The sequence below is a fragment of the Bison bison genome, unplaced genomic scaffold, assembly GCF_000754665.1.
Source record: "Bison bison bison isolate TAMUID 2011002044 unplaced genomic scaffold, Bison_UMD1.0 scf7180017863325, whole genome shotgun sequence".
Taxonomy (NCBI): domain Eukaryota; kingdom Metazoa; phylum Chordata; class Mammalia; order Artiodactyla; family Bovidae; genus Bison; species Bison bison.
Genome location: NW_011493897.1, coordinates 1,092,747 through 1,110,488, shown reverse-complemented (window position 1 = coordinate 1,110,488; position 17,742 = coordinate 1,092,747). Strand labels below are relative to the sequence as shown.

The window sequence follows — 17,742 nt, the reverse complement described above, 5'->3', positions numbered from 1 at the left end:
TTGAATTAGAATGATATCTCGTTTCATCTCTGAGTGTCCAGGTGGTCACTTATTCAAAAAGTCCTTGAGCACCTATTTATGTATCAGCTGCTGTTAGAGTTGCCGCAGGCACGGCCAAGATCCCCACCCTCCTGTGGCATCAAGATAGTACCCTCAGCTGTGGCTATGTTCTGAGATGTCTCCCTGACCTCTAGCTGAGAGGTACAGTGATTTGAGAAACCCCAACCATCAGAAAGTACTAGAAGTTCTGTTCCTAGAATTTCAGAGTTGCTGGCTGACTCATGAACAGTTGCCTGTGGTTTTCTTGGTTTCACTGGGATTCAGGTTGGAACCGTAGCTGAGTTAGGGTTTTGGTTCCACCTCTAATGTTGCTCCTTCCCTGTTCTTTCTGTACTAGAGAGGCACTGGTGGTGGGTTATAATTTGCTTAACTGATAAAGAGCTTCCTAGGTGGCTCTATTGGTAAAGAACCTCCCTGCCAGTGCAGGAGATGTAAGAGATGCATGTTCGATCCCTGGGTTGGGAAGATCCCCTGGAGAAGGAAATGGGAACCCACTCTGGTATTCTTGCCTAGAGAATTCCATGGACAGAGGGCCTGGTGGGCTATATATAGTCCATGGGGTTGCAGAGTCGGACACGACTGAGCAACTAAGGCTTGGCTTGGAAAGAGCAGCCCAATACTAAACATGGCTTCTAAGGCTTATTTAACCTGTTAGCAAGAGAAATAAAATAGCTATAAGAGATATCTCTTGAGTTTGTCAGCTGTTAAAACACAGTGATATAGGTGGTCAAAGGAAGCTTGGCATTCCTCAGAGGTTTATTATCAGTAATATGGTAAAAAAAAAGAAAAAAAGAAAGAAAAAAGAAATTGCAGTTCAGACTCAATTCGTTTGGCCTTTGTGTAATGTCTGTAGTGAAAGTTTTAAATTAGCTTTATGAAGAAAATGTTTTCTTCATGACAAACATATAAAAAGGTAACAGGAGAAGTGCCAAGTATTTAAGAAAGCAGAGTTTAAATTATTATTATTCTTTACAAATGGTTTATATAGTCATAATGAAGGTACTCTTTGCCTAGGCTGAAATATTAGTATCTTGAAAGAACCGACAGCATTTCTTTAAGAAGCACCTAAATCATCCCACCTGCTAATCCAGACTGACCGTATGCGTGCGTGCTTTCCTCTCTTCCTGTGCCTGTTTTCTTTAGCCTGCATCAGTGAGATTTATTCAGTCCACTGGGATGTGGTAGTTGGTGATAGTTTTAAAGAGGACAGAACAGAGCAGATGCCGTCTAATTCCACAAATACAAAGGAAAGGGAGTAGGACACAGCAATGCAGAGTGGACACAATTCGCTACTTTCTGGTTCAAGAGGCCAGTGCCACTTGAGATTCCTTCTTTGTACTTATTTGGGCTCAGAAATCCTATTCAAATCAATAAAAACCAACTGAGTAATGGCTGTGTCAAGTTTGTGCTATGAGCTCTAATTGTCATTCTGTATCAAAGTCTATTTGAGTTAGCCCTAAAAGGCGAAGTTCTAGTTTTATATTATTGGGAGAAAACCCTTTGCTGTTAGACTTTCAGTGTAATGGAGCTGTGACACTTGTCTACCCCCTACTCTCTTTCAGGTAAAAATGGAGTGTACATGACAGATATAAAACCTCAAGGTGTGGCTATGAAAGCTGGAGTGCTGGCTGATGACCACTTGATTGAAGTGAATGGAGAGAATGTAGAGGATGCCAGCCACGAGGAGGTGGTTGAAAAGGTATATCCCAAAGGAGCACTTTCTCGCCTTTAACTTTCACTCTGCTCTCACTGGAAGTGACAGGAAGACAGGAATGGTAGTTTATGATGGGAAGACTATGATCATGGGAAGCTAAACCTTTGTATTAAGAGCAAACAGACTCATTAGTGGTGTAAGCAGTGTTAACATAGGGTTTTGGAATGAGGCCTTTGCTAGTTTCATGTTGTCTTGAAGAAAAGTGTTCTAAAGAACCATTATCTTCTGGATCTTATGTATAATTTACTGGAATCACTCTCTAAGCTTGCTGCCGGTGCCAGCCAGCAAAGTCAATCAGGTCCCGAGAACGTGCACGGCGGGGCTAAGAAAGAAACTAAAGCAAGAGACTACAACAAAGATGGGGTCGAGAGGTTCAGACACGTCTCCACGAAGGGATGCAGTCTGACACCAACTTTATTCAGCATCTTATATTTATACAGAAAAGCCAGTTGACATTTTTTCTTGGTTGACCTATACATCTTACAAAAAGTCACAAGAAATCTTGAGAGCATGGGAATGGCACCCTGTTATTATTTCTTACACCAGATAACATTTCCCTGTGCGTGAGAAGTTTGCACAGAACTCCAGGTGCCTGCAGTAAATAAGTGCCTAATCTCTGGGGTGGCGGGACAGAGAGCTATGTTTGCAAGCAAACCCTCAAGGACTGAGGCAGCTCCCAGAGCTGTGTCCTTCGGACAAAGGACCCTGTTCTCACGGGCAGCTCCCCGCATCTCCCCCTTTCTTTTTATATAGGCGTACGCTTATGTTCCTTTAACCGCAGACCATTTCCATAGATGGAAGCCTTTATCATCCATAGATCATCAATCAGTTTTTTAATTATACAAGGTGCAAGAAGTAAAACAGTTAAAATTATTAAGAATAGTCCTCTTATGGCTGCTCCCAAGTACCAAATACTATTGACAGTAGGTACATGTTGAAAAAGTTCTTTAACAAAAGACTCAGCTCTTTTTGCAACATCCAAATCAGGTCTGGGTGCATTTTCAATGTTCATTATTTCCTGATGTAGATGCAGCAAATCTAAGGAAATATTTTCATTATGCCAAATACCTTCTAAATGAGCTTTCACCTTATCCCAAGCAGTTATACTACCATTATATTTTTGGGGAGTAACACAGATCCATCGAAAATCAGCATGACAGTGTACCCGTAATCTCAACTTTATACTTTGAACCTCTTCACCTAAAAATTTTACAACATCATAAAGGGCATTCAATCGATCTTCTAGCTTTTTGTCAATATCTTCTTGAGTCCCCAGGGCAACAGATGCATTTTGTGCCAGATTATTAACAAAATTTGCAGTTTGCACTGATTGTGCCAAGGACAGGGCTGCAGTAATCGAGGAAGCAATAAGAGTTACCAAAGCTACAAATCCCAGAATTACTAACCCTATTCCCCTGCGATAACGCATTAAAGCACCCTCTACTTCTCGTCCAAAGTTCAAGTCCCCTTTCATCGTACCAAGACCCATTAATCTTTACAGGAACCATAACAAAAGCAGGCTGTCTTAAGACTAGAACCCTAGTTTGATTAGTAATTCTCCTAACACAGTTAGTCAAAGTACAATTGTTACAAGTTACATTATAATTTCGTAACCCAGGTTGTATACTTACAGATCCTACTAGTAAAGCATAAGGGTGAGGCACACATGCACGAGGGTATCTCATGGTGAGATTCCACAAATAACCGTGTCTCACTTTCGATCCCACCTGAAGGTAGGAACCCTCACATCCAAGGGCGGCAGCTAGTTTCCAGATTTCTGTTTGGAACACTTTAGAGCCGCCCAAGTTCCAAATACGGGATGCAAAGTTCCTATTATCCTGAGCTCCAGGGTTTCGGGCAGAGTCTGGAGACCAGTCCCACAATGACTCATTTGTCCCAAATATGTTATAAACCGTAGCAGTTCCATCTCGACACAGTTTCCATGGTGCAGCAGTGACTCTTCCCCTTGTTCCAAAGTCGCAGAAAGGGATATCTAAAGGACCAGTTCCATTACGACGTTGAGGAATTTCAGACTCTTTCATTACTCCAGGAATATACAGGCTACAACCATTGTCATAATCAGCATATCCTGACTCCCCAACAAAAAGACATCCTGTTGAATTAAAATATCTAGACAGACAAATAGGTAAGCGTTCAAACACTCCATGATAAGAGAAATTAACTTGATTAGGAATAATATGTTTATCTGAAAAACCACCCAAAGCCACAGTATCATTAGTGTATATGGGAATACACTGACCCTCCCAGCCCACCAGTTGGAGAAGGGGAGGGTTGGGAAAATAAGCCCAGTAAGCACTTGAATATTCTTCAGAATGTGCAGTATTAATCTGATTTAAGATAAATAATAAGGTTATCAGGAAGCTTAAAGGCGATATCGGATCGCCCTGCACAGCAACACTATTCTGTGCCTCTCGCATCAATGTCTGAAGTTGTTGCCGAGATGGTAATTCATCATGCTCTTGAATCGTCAATCTCCTCATCTGGTTTGCTAGAGATCGTCTCCGGCGTGCGTACCAACCTTTCCGGCAGCCAGCGCGGCGCTTTGGCATCCTGTGGGAAAACACAAACATGCCCTCGTCCCCAAATTAGTACAGGATCTGGTCCATACCATTTTCCCACAAGTGGGTCTTTCCAAAAGACTTTAGGTCTTATTGTTTGTGCATCAAAGTTCCAAAATTGCTGTGCTGCTGAATGGCCACCTATATCCAATTGTAAAAAATTTAGAACAAATAAAGCATGGTTTAGAGAGTTGGAGGGGGTATTGGGATACAATTCCCCCTTCTTTAGTTTTTGCAATTGATGTTTGAGAGTTTGATGTGCCCGTTCAATAATTCCTTGACCTTGAGGATTATAAGGGATACCTGTTTTATGTGAGATAGACAATTGTGTACAAAATAATTGAAAAATTTTTCCAGTGTATCCTGGACCATTGTCTGTTTTTATGGTCTTAGGGGTTCCCATAACAGCAAAACATTTAATGCAATGAGCTATACAATGTTTGCTAGCTTCTCCGGATTGTAGAGAGGCATGTAAAAAGCCAGAGAAGGTGTCAATAGTAACATGAACAAATTTTTGTTTACCAAATTCAGGAATATGGGTAACATCTATTTGCCATATATCGTTTGGCAACAATTTTCGAGGATTAACTCCATAATGGGGGACGCTAAAAAATTGAGGACATGTTTGACACTGCTTAACAATCTGTCTGGCAGCTTCTCGAGTAATGCCAAATTGAAGTCTTAAGCTATTACTGTTTTGATGGTGTAAGCTGTGGGAAGTTTTTGCCATTTGTTCCAATGAAGGAAATATCATACGTGTAGCTTCATCAGCCAAAGCATTGCCTCGTGCCAAAGGTCCAGGAAGCCCAGAGTGAGCACGAATATGACCAAAATAGCATTTATTAATTCTGGAACAAATTAAATGTTGTATATCATGAAAAAGAGTTTGGATAGTAGAATTCAGGGTACCAATAAATGGAACAGTCTCAATAGTGTTTAAGGCTCTTATGATATATTGACTGTCAGAATATAAATTAAATGGAGCAGAAATTTGTAATAGAGCCTGAAAAACGGCAAATAGTTCTACTTCTTGAGCAGACTTATAATTAGTACGCCAGGTGATAGTATTGTCCTGTATAATCAGACTAGCTATTCCATTAGAAGAGCCATCAGTAAATACAGTTAGGGCATTGGCAAGCGGCTGAGAAACAACGATTTTGGGGAAGAGAAATTGGTGATAGTGAGCAAATTGCAAAATTTTATCTGAGGGATAATGATTATCAAGCCGTCCACTAAAACCAGCTAAGGCAATAACCCAATTGTCGCTAAACTGAAACAGCCAGTCCTGCTGAATTTTAGAAAATGGAACACTTATAAAATGTGGGTCTCTTCCTAGATATACAGTGGATTCTGACCGCCCAAGAGCTATTAGGGCAGCAACCAAATCATAATAGGGGGTTAGTACCCGAGAGGGAGAGGCAGGCAAGTGAAGCCATCTTAAAGGCAATCTTTGGAATAAGACTGCTGTAGGAGCATGTTTAGTAGGAAGAATATATAAACCCCATTCTTGAGTATAGTCGCAATAAGTAGCTTGTTGTTTAGACAGGGCCTGTTTAACTTTATCTAAGGCTTGCCTTCTCTCCAGAGTCAGAGTTCGGGGGGAAGTTGGATCAGGATCACCCTTCAGAATATCAAAAAGAGGCTTTATTTCCCCTGTAGTTAGCTTCAAGTAAGGTCTTATCCAATTAATATCTCCTAACAGTTTTTGGAAATCATTCAAGGTGACCAGATTATCTTTACGAATCTCTATCTTCTGAGCTCGAAACCATTCTTTTTCCAGAAAAAACCCCAAATAAGAATGGGGGGGGGAAGCGTTGCACCTTTTCTGTTGTGATAATCAAACCATAATCCTGTAATGCAGTTTGCATATAAGCGAATGTTGTTAATAGCAACTCCTCATCTTGATATGCCAAAAGAATATCATCCATATAATGAATAATATATACTTGGGAGTACAAGGACCTAGTGGTTTTTAAAGCTTGAGCAACAAATTTCTGACAGAGTAGGACTATTAGCCATTCTCTGAGGTAAAACTTACCACTGATATCTTTGCATAGGTTCTTTATAATTTGCAGAAGGGACACTAAAAGCAAATCTTTGACAGTCATTAGTGGCAAGGGGAATAGTATAAAAGCAATCATTTAAGTCAATAATAATTTTGTAAGTATTTTTTGCAATGGCCATGGGGGTAGGCAACCCTGGCTGAAGGGGGCCCATCAATTCCATTGTTTCATTAACCTTTCGTAAATCCTGTAATAGCCTCTATTTACCTGTTTTCTTTTTAATGACAAAAATAGGTGAATTCCAAGGTGAATTTGAGGGGGTAATATGGCCGAGAGCAAGCTGTTCCTGCACAAGCTGATTGGCAGCCGTGATCTTTTCTATTGATAGGGGCCACTGATCAACCCATACTGGATCGTCACACTTCCATTTTATCGGATCAGCATGGATTGCAGGACGATCAATGACCCCTCCTAAAAACATCCTATACCTTTTCCATCATTCTTAACTGCAGGGATCAGGGGTTGTAAAGGCCCTTGTGAATCTATCCCCAACCCCCGATGGGGTAAAAGGCCTTGGTCTAACAATTGATTACTAATCTTTTTATCTGGACTATAAAGATATACCCCCATATTCATCATAACATCTCTCCCCGATAGATTAACCAGCAGTCCTGGCAAAACATAAGGTTGAAAATGTCCTTCATGTCTTTCTTCGTCTATTTTAAAAAGGTTGAACTCTGTTCTGGGTCATGTGATTGCCCAATGCCTTGCAAAGTAGAAATTACAACCTGCTTAGGCCATTCATCAGGCCAATGTTTTTGAGATATGACGGAAACATCTGCACCAGTATCCAAAATACCTTTAAAAGGCTTTTCTTGAATATACAGTAGAAGCTCAGGGCGTTGCTTATTAATGGCCTGAATCTAATAAGCGTCTGAAGACCCGAAACCTTGGGATCCTCGTTCTTGCTTAATGGCTTTTCCAACTGGAATTGTAGGAAGTAGAATTAATTGAGCAACACGTTGACCAGATTGTATTACTGTTATGCCCTGTGGTGAATGGGCCATAATTTTTATTTCACCCATATAATCAGAGTCTATGACTCCAGGGGCTACTAATAAACCTTTCATCGTAGTACTGCTTCTCCCCAGTAGGAGGCCCATAGTGTTCTTCGGAAGAGAGCCAAAAATTCCAGTTGGCAAAGCCTGCATGCCCATTTCTGGAGTTAATACTGTGTAGGTGGAGGAACTGAGGTCCAATCCTGCACTCCCTGCAGTTGCTCTGAACAACTCAGTAACAGTTCTGCGTTTTGGCCTTGAAGCGTCTCCAATTTGGTCAGATTTTGCATCGCCCCATAACATTGTTTCGGGGCCTGGGGCTGGCCCCTCACCCAGTTTCCCGAGACTGGAGGAAGTGGCTTTCCCTGTAAGTCAGTTTTAGAACGGCAATCCTTTGCCCAGTGTTTGCCTTTTTTACACCTAGGACAAAGGTTAGGGGTTTGAGCAGGTCTCCGGGCCTGCTTCTGTGGGCAGTGGGCGGCCTGATGACCCATCTGGCCACAAGAAAAGCAGCCAGAGCCAGGGACTCGAAGCCGACCACTAGTTTTATCCCGCTTTTGTTGTTGATACAGTATTTCTTTGACTGTCTTTCCTTGTAATGCCGCGGCCAAAGTTATGTCTTGAACGTATGAAGGGCCGATATCAGCACAAATCCGTATATAGTCAGATAAGCCTCCCTTTTTCCTGTAAGGTCTCAGGGCAGCTTGACAAGCCGAACTGGCATTCTCATAAGCAAGCTGTTTAGTCAACACCATCCCCGCCTGCTCATCCCCTATCATTTTACCAATTGCCTCAAGCAGGCGGGCAACAAAATCCTGATATGGTTCATCTGGCCCCTGGTGAATTTTAGATAAATCTTCAATCTTTTTATCAGAATTTGGAAGTTTTTTCCATGCTTGTAGAGCCGCAGCACTAATCTGAGGGTAGGCTCCAGGCAAATAATTAAGTTGACTATTAGTGTCTCGATATTCTCCCTCTCCCACCATCATTTCATAAGTGGTGTTCAGTCCCTGTCGCCGATTGATATCAGCTGTGATCCCACACTGCTCAGCAAACTCAGATTTCCATAGTAAATAATCTCCTCCAGATAAACAAGCCCGAGCAACCTGTTTCCAATCATTAGGTGGCAGATTTTGATTTCCTAAAGCCTCTATAATAGCCTGAGTAAATGGCGCAGTTGGACCGTATTGTGCACAAGCCATTTTTAACTCTTTCAGTTGCTTAAAGGGCAGCGGCTCATAATACCTCTGTTGTTGAGCATTTTCAAATACTGGATAGATTCCTGAAAACCCAGGAATATGTTCTCCTTCTTCATTAGCTCGCTTAATCGCTTGTTGAAGAGGAGATAATAATATCTCACTTTTAATTTTTATGTTTTCACCGGGCAAAGAAGCAGGGATAGATATAAGCTCTTGCGGTTCCACGAAAGGCGGAGGTGGATCGAGTCCAGCAAGAACCGAGGGAGGATATGCTGGAGGCGCAGGCTGGCTGGAGTGGGAGTCTCCCTGTGCATCCTTTTTTACTGCTATAACAATCTTTTGAATTAAATTATCCAGCTGTTCTTCAGAAAGCCCTGAATGCTTTAATTCCCCTTTTCCCGAGGGGGATTGCATGTTAACCATCATCTCCCAAGGCATATCCTCTCTATGGTACTGAGCCGCTTGTTCATTTAACTCTTCCTGTTCATCAGAGCTTAACACATCATCATTCCCTCCAGCCTTACAAGCTGTTCCCTCAGGCACAGCATAAAGCGGCTCAGGCAGAGGGGCGGAAGGCTCTGCAACTTCGGGTTCTGTGGAATCCCTGAGAGCCGTCTGAACTTTATGTCCCTCATGTTCAGGATCCAGACAGGCTCTTATGAGAGTCCACAAAGAAAAAGCATCCACAGGAACACGACTGGGACCATCTAAGGAATAATATGTCTGCAATTGTTTTCCTACCTTTTCCCAAGTTTCCAGACTAACTGTTCCTTCCTCTGGAAACCAGGGACAAACCTCTTCTATAAAAAGTAAAAACTTCTCTAGCTGTAACTTATTTACATGAATTCCCCTACCTTTTAACATAGTTTTCAACATATGTACAAATAACTGGCGGCTATTGCCTTGTCCCATGATTTATTACTCTTGACAATCACCCTCCCTGCCCTTTACTTTAATTAATTAGGAATTCCTCTTTACTTACCTCAATCTTGGCGGCCGCTGCCCTCCGATTCCTGAGTCCCTGTTTCGGGCACCACCTGCCGGTGCCAGCCGGCAAAGTCGATCAGGTCCTGAGAATGTGCACGGCGGGGCTAAGAAAGAAACTAAAGCAAAAGACTACAACAAAGACGGGGTCGAGAGGTTCAGACACGTCTCCACGAAGGGACGCAGTCTGACACCAACTTTATTCAGCATCTTATATTTATACAGAAAAGCCAGTTGACATTTTTTCTTGGTTGACCTATACATCTTACAAAAAGTCACAAGAAATCTTGAGAGCATAGGAATGGCACCCTGTTATTATTTCTTACACCAGATAACATTTCCCTGTGCGTGAGAAGTTTGCACAGAACTCCAGGTGCCTGCAGTAAATAAGCGCCTAATCTCTGGGGTGGCGGGACAGAGAGCTATGTTTGCAAGCAAACACCCTCAAGGACTGAGGCAGCTCCCAGAGCTGTGTCCTTCAGACAAAGGACCCCGTTCTCACGGGCAGCTCCCCGCAGCTTGCAATAAATTTCATTCTGAACCAGTGTTACTAAAGTGTTTTAATACAAGCTGGAAGATGACCAGTGTGGGTGATGAATATCGAGTTACACGTGGGGAGTATTTGATGTGTTGTACCCCAAATCTTACGCCCCAGCATGCTTCCATGATGCATGGAAAACACTCAGAGGTTTTCCTCTGGGGTCATATGGAACCTTGAAAATTGACCAACTGTATCTTTTCTTGGTAGAATGATATTTCAAAGTAGACCTTTACTTTCTTTTCCAAATTCCTTTCCTAGTCTTCACCTAAGTACCTTTCTGGGCTTTCTGAATTCCGGCTTTCACTTGGGTTCAGTTAGCATCTGTATGGGTAACGTCGTACTTAACAAAGGGAAAAACAACTATATAAGGGAAGATAAATAAATACCAGTGAGGTGGTACAAAACAGTATTACAGCTTAAGCTCAGGACTTACATCCTGTATATCCTGTTTAATCTATAGACTGTGTGCCTCAACACAGAAACTTTCCTATTTCCCAGCATCTTTCTTGGAGACTGATGTTGGTCCTCACCTGTGAGTGTTGTTGCAGGTGAAGAAGTCTGGAAGCCGTGTCACATTCCTGCTTGTGGACAAGGAAACTGACAAGCACCATAGCGAGCAGAAGATAAAAGTCAAGAGAGAAACAGCCAGTCTGAAACTGCTACCCTGCCAGCCCCGTGTTGTAGAGATGAAGAAGGGAAGCAATGGCTATGGTTTCTACTTGAGGGAAAGCCCAGAACAGAAAGGTAAGGCACTTGAAGAGCAGAAAACTTGGCAGTGTAACCACCCAATTCTTCATCCCAGTCTGACTCCAGAGTTCCATTAGGCCCCCCAGCCCCCCAACAGGGTACCCTTAGGTTTTCATAGCAGAATTATAAGGCGGCATTTTGGATCTGAGCAGTAGCATGCCAGTAAATTGGCTCTCTGGGGAAAAAAAAAAAGCCCTAATTTGTTGCATGTGTTGTTTCGTTGTGGTGTAAATACTCCCACCATGTCTGATTTCAAGCTACAACATGCTGTCACAGAACGCAAAGTTGAGAAGTATTCTCATGAGCTGGTGTGCGACAGCGCCAACACACCACTAGATCTGAGGCAGGGGTGTGGGTGGGGATCTGGGACATGAATAGAACCAGGAGTCTTTCTGATCCCCTGTAATTCAATAAGAATTAAGGTCCTCCTACACAAGCTGAATACATTAGGGAAAAAAAAATGTAGGTTCAGGCCATGAAAACTGTTATTTACCCAGAAGTTGCCATTTTCTTTCCATCATATGTATTTACATTAATTTATGAAACATTAATTTGGCTTATATGGCATAAAAACATCCTCAGGATCTTTGAGAATATCAAATGAATGTGGTAAGAATTCTTCAGTCAAGAAGACCCCTATTTACTAGAGGAGATAAGACACATATGTCCATAACTGAAGGTAGATGGTGAGAAACATCTTAAAACAGGGCAGGTAAGATACTATGGAAATTCAATGTTGGAGCAAGTTTTTCTCACTAAAAAGGTATTGGGAGGCCTCAAAGTAAAGGTAGCACTTGAGCTCTGCCTTTGTAGTATGAGTAGAATTTGGGCAAGTTGATGGGGTAGGGACAAGTAAGTCCAATCCATGAAGATAGGATTGTGTGAATAAAGCAGGAAGACACAGGCTCAGTTTGACTGCCATTTAAAGTGTAGCACAGAAAATCAAGTTAGAAGGGTCAGTTGGAGAGACATATGATGGACTGTTAGTGCATGTTGAGGAGTTTAGACTTATTTTCAGAGTTAGTGGGGAGTTATTTTTTGAACAGTGTAAGAGAGAAGACAAATTAAGCCTACATTGTCTTGGGGGCTTTACACATCTCAATTACTCCTAATAATTTTACAAGAATTGCTGAAATTGGGGACTTGAAGAAGATACAATTTTTATATGGTCAAATAGTTCTAGTACAGCTAGAATCAAAATTAGGTCTGTTTAGTTCCAAAGCTCACACTCACACTGTCGCGCTGGGGACTCGCTCAGATGTTGCATCAAGATGAATCTGAAGGCAGGTCTGTACTGGAGAAGGCAAACAAGGAGGGGAGAGCAACTGGTAAGGTAGCAGTTTAGGAAGAATTCAAGGCAGGAATGAATACAAACTGAATTTCAGGTAGAGGAACTAGGGCTCCAGAAGAGATGTGTAAAAATATTCAGGTAGCACTGAAGGACTTGGCTGATTAGACACAGGGAGTGGGTGCTGAGGAAGACTCATGCTACGTGTCAGTGACAGGAGGATGGTGCTCCCACTAACAGGTGACCAAGAGATGCCAAGCAATTGCTGGAAAAGTGAAACTAGAGCTTGTTAAAACTGTATGAGGGGCAAAAAAAAAAAAAAAAAAAGGGTGAGAGATCTGAAGGTTTCTGGTGAAGATGGTTTAATTCCTGACTCAACACCCATCTGTGTGGCATGCACTCACAAACCCATTCACAACTGAATTTGCCCAACTGCTACTAAAAGGCTAGCTTGGGTTTCCTGGGGTCTGAATTCTTTGGTTTTGTTCACCATTCTTCCCATCCTCTCCTCCCCTTTTTTATGGCTTCGCTTCTACATAAGCATACAAGTATGCACACTGACTTCCTGGGACTTTGCTGACCCTTACTGCTTAGCATGCTGTTTTGTCAAGACTGAATCCCAAACACTTTTAGTAATAACATTCTTTTAAGACCCTTTCATTATTAATGACTGGGTTTATTCCTGGAATGAGTTCTGACCAAAGAGCGAGGTGGACAGGATGTGTATAGATATCCTAGGGGGAAGGACAGGAGTTGTACTCAGCATGCCTTTTATACCTATTTTATAAGGGCTTTAGGCCCCAGCAGAAATCCCCCAGTTTGTTTTCTAGGGATCTTTCTGATAATTCTATTTAATTTTTTTTTGGGGGGGTGGGTAGGTCAAATCATTAAGGACATAGATCCCAAAAGTCCAGCAGAAAAGGCTGGCTTGAAGAACAATGACCTGGTGGTTGCTGTCAATGGCAAGTCTGTGGAGTCGCTTGATCATGACAGTGTGGTGGAAATGATTAGAAAGGGTGGAGATCAGACCTCTCTGCTGGTGGTAGACAAAGAGACAGACAACATCTATAAACTGGTAAGTAATACAAGGTCACATATTCATGACAAGGTTGGGTCCATTCACTCATGCCCTCAAACTTTGGTTAAGTTACCACTTTGATCTTCATACTGGAAGAGGCATAACAATCATCATTAAGCTGCACTGAAGCTCAAATTGGTAGATAAGAGAATGTGATGGGTTCATGAGGTTTAAGTCCTTGGAAGTAAGATTTTTGAAAGAATTTGCAAATATAACTCCAGAATTTCTCTTGGTGACCTGTGAAAAATCTATGAACAATAGCCTGGAAATAAACAGATGTAGTCCTAACTTCCCCAAATAGGGAATGACTGGATTTTAATCTATAGACCAATGTGTTCTATCAATCCCATGTAAAAGCCTAAAGAATGTGAAAGTGAAGTTGCTCAGTCGTGTCCAACTCTTTGCGACTCCATGGACTGTAGCCCACCAGTCTCCTCCATCCATGGGATTTTCCAGGCAAGAATACTGGAGTGGGGTGCCATTTCCTTCTCCAGGGGATCTTCCCCACCCAGGGATCGAACATGGGTCTCCTGCATTATAGGCAGATGCTTTACCATCTGAGCCACCAGGGAAGTCCATAGGGACTAGTTTACAAACCCTTAGCAAGGGAGTAGAAACACAGATTCACCAAGACCAAGCTGTGTCAAACTAATCTTATTTCCTTTTATCTCTTAGTCACAATAGCTATTGTCTGCATATTTTAAAGTTTTTTATAACACATTTATCACAAGAACTGAGGTTCACTCTAGCTTAGCAGACATTCAGGGGCCTTCTAAAGTATCATCTGCCTTGTTGGGTGTTGGTCACAAAAATGAACAAAGATGAACTTGTTCTATGTGATATACAATAGAAGCATCCAAAGGCATATAAATGATATAGAGGGAGGAATATTATGGATGGTAGAATTAGCCTCCTTCAGATTAAAAAAACCTGAAGCTTAGAGAGACTAAGTGATTGGCTAAACTCACCCATTTTAGCAAAGACTGAAGTCAGTATTTGAAAGCAAGTTTTAATTTATTATGCCATACTCCCTCCCAGCACATTCTGAATAGATATTTCAAGACATTTGTGTAAAGAAGACTAAAGAGTGAACTGGATGATAGAAAAATTAATGGGTTTTTAGCTAGTTGAACAACCATACCTAATAGTACTTGATACTGGACCAAATGTCAACACGAACAGATGTTTAATAGCATGCTGTTTGTTCCTAATCTACCATATTATTAAATGTGGTTGGAGACATGGAAAACATATTTAATATACTTAAGTCATACAGATGACTTAATGTGTTGATGGATAATTACTAGAGACTAATATTTAAATATCTAGTCAAGATAGAAGAATAAAAACTAGTAAGTTTAAAGTTTAATCAGGAATATATTTCAAGTACTAAACTAACTTAAAAGTAAATTGTATAAATTTCAAATGATGAGGCCTGAACTGATGACTAAAGAAAAAAGTGCAGAAAACTTGACGACACTCTAAGTAGCTGCCCCTACCAAAAAAACTCAATTTAAGGTTACATTAATTGACACTTGGCTTTTGAAGATGATAGTATTACTGTTCTGAGTTGATCAGACTATACCTGAAATTACCAGTAATGTGATTTTGGGTAAATTACCCTCCCTGTGCCTGTTTCCTTCATTGTAAGGTGGGTGTATCTATGGCAAAGGGTGGTTATTAAGTGTTAAATGAGTTGATCAACAATGAGTCTAGTCCTGGCAACCTCACTTTAGGCCAGTGTCAAGAAAGGTAACCAGGGAAGAGGTTTTGTAAGACATTATGTGAATATTTGGTTTGAATAACCATAGGTTTTGGGGAAGACAGGAACACACTGTCAAGAATTTAAAAGGCTAAATGGTAACTATGCAAGGTAATGGATCTGTGTTAATTAACTTGATCGTGGTAATCATTTCACAATGTATATGTCTAGCAAATCATGATGTGTATACCTCAAACATATACAACTGCAACTGTCAGTTATACATTGTTAGAGCTGGGAAGATACATGAAGCAAAAATTGATGAAATTGAAAAGAGAAATACAATTCTACAATGATAGTTGAAGACTTCAATAGCCCATTCTCAATACTGGATAGAACCAGACAGAAGTAAGGAACTAGAGGACGTGAACAATGCAAACCAGCTAGATCTAACAGTCACACACAGAACACTCTACCCAACAACGGAATACACATTCTTCTCAAGTGCGCATGGGATAGTCCCCAGAATAGACCACGTGCTAGGCCACAAATCAAGTCACAAGAGCCAAATGATGGAATCATCCCAAGTGTCCACTGACAGATAAATGGATTTAAAACAAATAATACACACACACACACACATGAATTTGAAAGGCTATTACATGTGGAAAGTAGACTTATTTTTGAGGTGTCCTACGGGGCACAGTTTCACCAAGTAGAGAAGGCATAAGGAGCTAGCTTTTGGCTTAAAGACAACCAAAGCTACCAGGAAAAAGCTCTGCAGAGTGGGAAGCTCCCAGTCGGAGGTAAAAATCAAACAGAAGTCAGAAGGTCACTGCAGTAGCTGCTGTAAAGGGAATTCAGGCATCAAGTCCTCTTCACGCATGCTTGCTTGTGTGCTTGCTGAGTTGCATCCGACTCTTTGCAACCCCATGGACTGTAGCCTGCCAGGATCTTCTGCCAGGATCTTTCTTGACTGGAAATGGTATTTTCCAGTCAAGAAAATGAGTGAGTTGCCATTTCCTCCTCCAGGGCATCTTCCCAACCGAGAGATCAAGCCTGCCTCTTCTGTGTCTCCTGTACTGGCAGGCAGGTTCTCTATCACTAGCGCCACCTGGGAAGTCCCGAGTCGTTTCCGATGCCTCCTAATCTTATGACAGAATGACTTAACTATAATTTTAATGTTTTGATTAATATGAGAGAAATTGGATCTAAAAAGATGCCTGTCTCCATCCTCTTCCTCCCTCTTCTCTTGCAAAGTAAGTTCCATAGAGGGGTAGGTACATGATGGTTGGATCTTTGATATATATATCAGCGAATAAAACAAACACCTAGACCAGTTCTTGGCACATACCAGACACCCAAATATTTGAATGAAGAATGAGTAAAGACTCATTACTGTCCTCTGCCTCAAGATTAGCTGCTACTGTCAGATACAGTTGATCTGCAGTGATAGCAGAAGTATTTTCGCATGTGATGAGTCACTCTGACAATTTTCCACATTTTAAAGAGAAAGAAATGTGGGAAGATTTGCAAGTACAGCATTGAAAGATCTGCGGTTCACTGAATTGGGTAAGTAGGAGGTTCTGTGCTAGTGCTACTCTTTTTAAAAAAATTTATTTTAGGTTGTGCTGGGTTGTGGTGTGCAGGCTTCTCACTGTGGTGGCCTGTCTTGTGGAGCACAGGCGGTAGTGCACGGGCTTCAGTAGCTGCAGCTTGTGGACTCTAGACAGCACGGACTTGAGTAGTTGTGATGAACAGGTTTGGTTGCCCTGAGGCAGACAGGATCTTCCTGGACCAGGGATCAAACCCATGTCCCCTGCACTGGCAGAAGGATTCTTATCCACTATATCATCAGGGAAGTCCTGTGCTGGTGCTACTCTTGTTTAGAAAGAAAGATGTGGTCTTGGGGTAAAACAGATGATACTAGAACCCCAAATCCAGTTTTAGCCAGGTTGTTGAACAGGAAGCAGGAGATCATAAGCCTAAACTCTGCAGGCTGGCTAAAGGTGAAGATGGCTATGGCTTTCACTTAAACGCGGTTCAGGGTTGGCCAGGCTCAGCTTCAATTGCTTGATTTTCTACTCATTGCCTAACAAATGTCCTGTACACCTGTGGGCAGTAATTAAATTGCTGATCCAAGATCTTACCATATCCAAATATACAACTATAAAAATATATAACTAAACAAAACAAAGCTTTAATTCTCTTAACTAAAACCCACAGTCAGCTAAACTCTTCATTCTGTAACAAAAACTAGTCCTATGTTTCCTGTTTCTCTGTCTGGGAGTTGAAATGGATTAGAAGTATTTAAAGACAGTGAGGAGTCTGGATGGGAGGGAGTTTGGGAGAGAATGGATACACATATATGTATGGCTAAGTCCCTCTGCTGTCCATCTGAAACTATCACAACATTGTTAACCGGCTATCAGATCAGATCAGATCAGTCGCTCAGTCGTGTCCGACTCCTTGCAACCCCATGAATCGCAGCACGCCAGGCCTCCCTGTCCATCACCAACTCCCGGAGTTCACTCAGACTCACGTCCATCGAGTCAGTGATGCCATCCAGCCATCTCATCCTCTGTCGTCCCCTTCTCCTCCTGCCCCCAATCCCTCCCAGCATCAGGGTCTTTTCCAATGAGTCAACTCTTCGCATGAGGTGGCCAAAGTACTGGAGTTTCAGCTTTAGCATCATTCCTTCCAAAGAAATCCCAGGGCTGATCTCCTTCAGAATGGACTGGTTGGATCTCCTTGCAGTCCAAGGGACTCTCAAGAGTCTTCTCCAACAC

General features: G+C 41.8%; 1 protein-coding gene and 1 non-coding gene across 3 annotated transcripts in view; one reads left to right on the top strand and one right to left on the bottom strand.

Annotated features, from left to right (window-relative positions):
* The window catches only part of PDZK1 (PDZ domain containing 1), a 63,546-nt gene that overhangs the window by 41,174 nt on the left and 4,630 nt on the right, over window positions 1-17,742 (top strand). For both annotated transcript variants that reach the window (XM_010833250.1, XM_010833249.1), the window contains exons 4-6: window positions 1,623-1,759; window positions 10,687-10,882; window positions 13,052-13,248. In XM_010833250.1, coding sequence (XP_010831552.1) covers window positions 1,623-1,759; window positions 10,687-10,882; window positions 13,052-13,248 — 530 coding nt within the window. The remainder of the gene's footprint in view (window positions 1-1,622; window positions 1,760-10,686; window positions 10,883-13,051; window positions 13,249-17,742) is intronic.
* Window positions 13,752-13,823, bottom strand: TRNAY-AUA. The gene has a single exon. It is a non-coding gene; the product is annotated as a tRNA-Tyr (tRNA).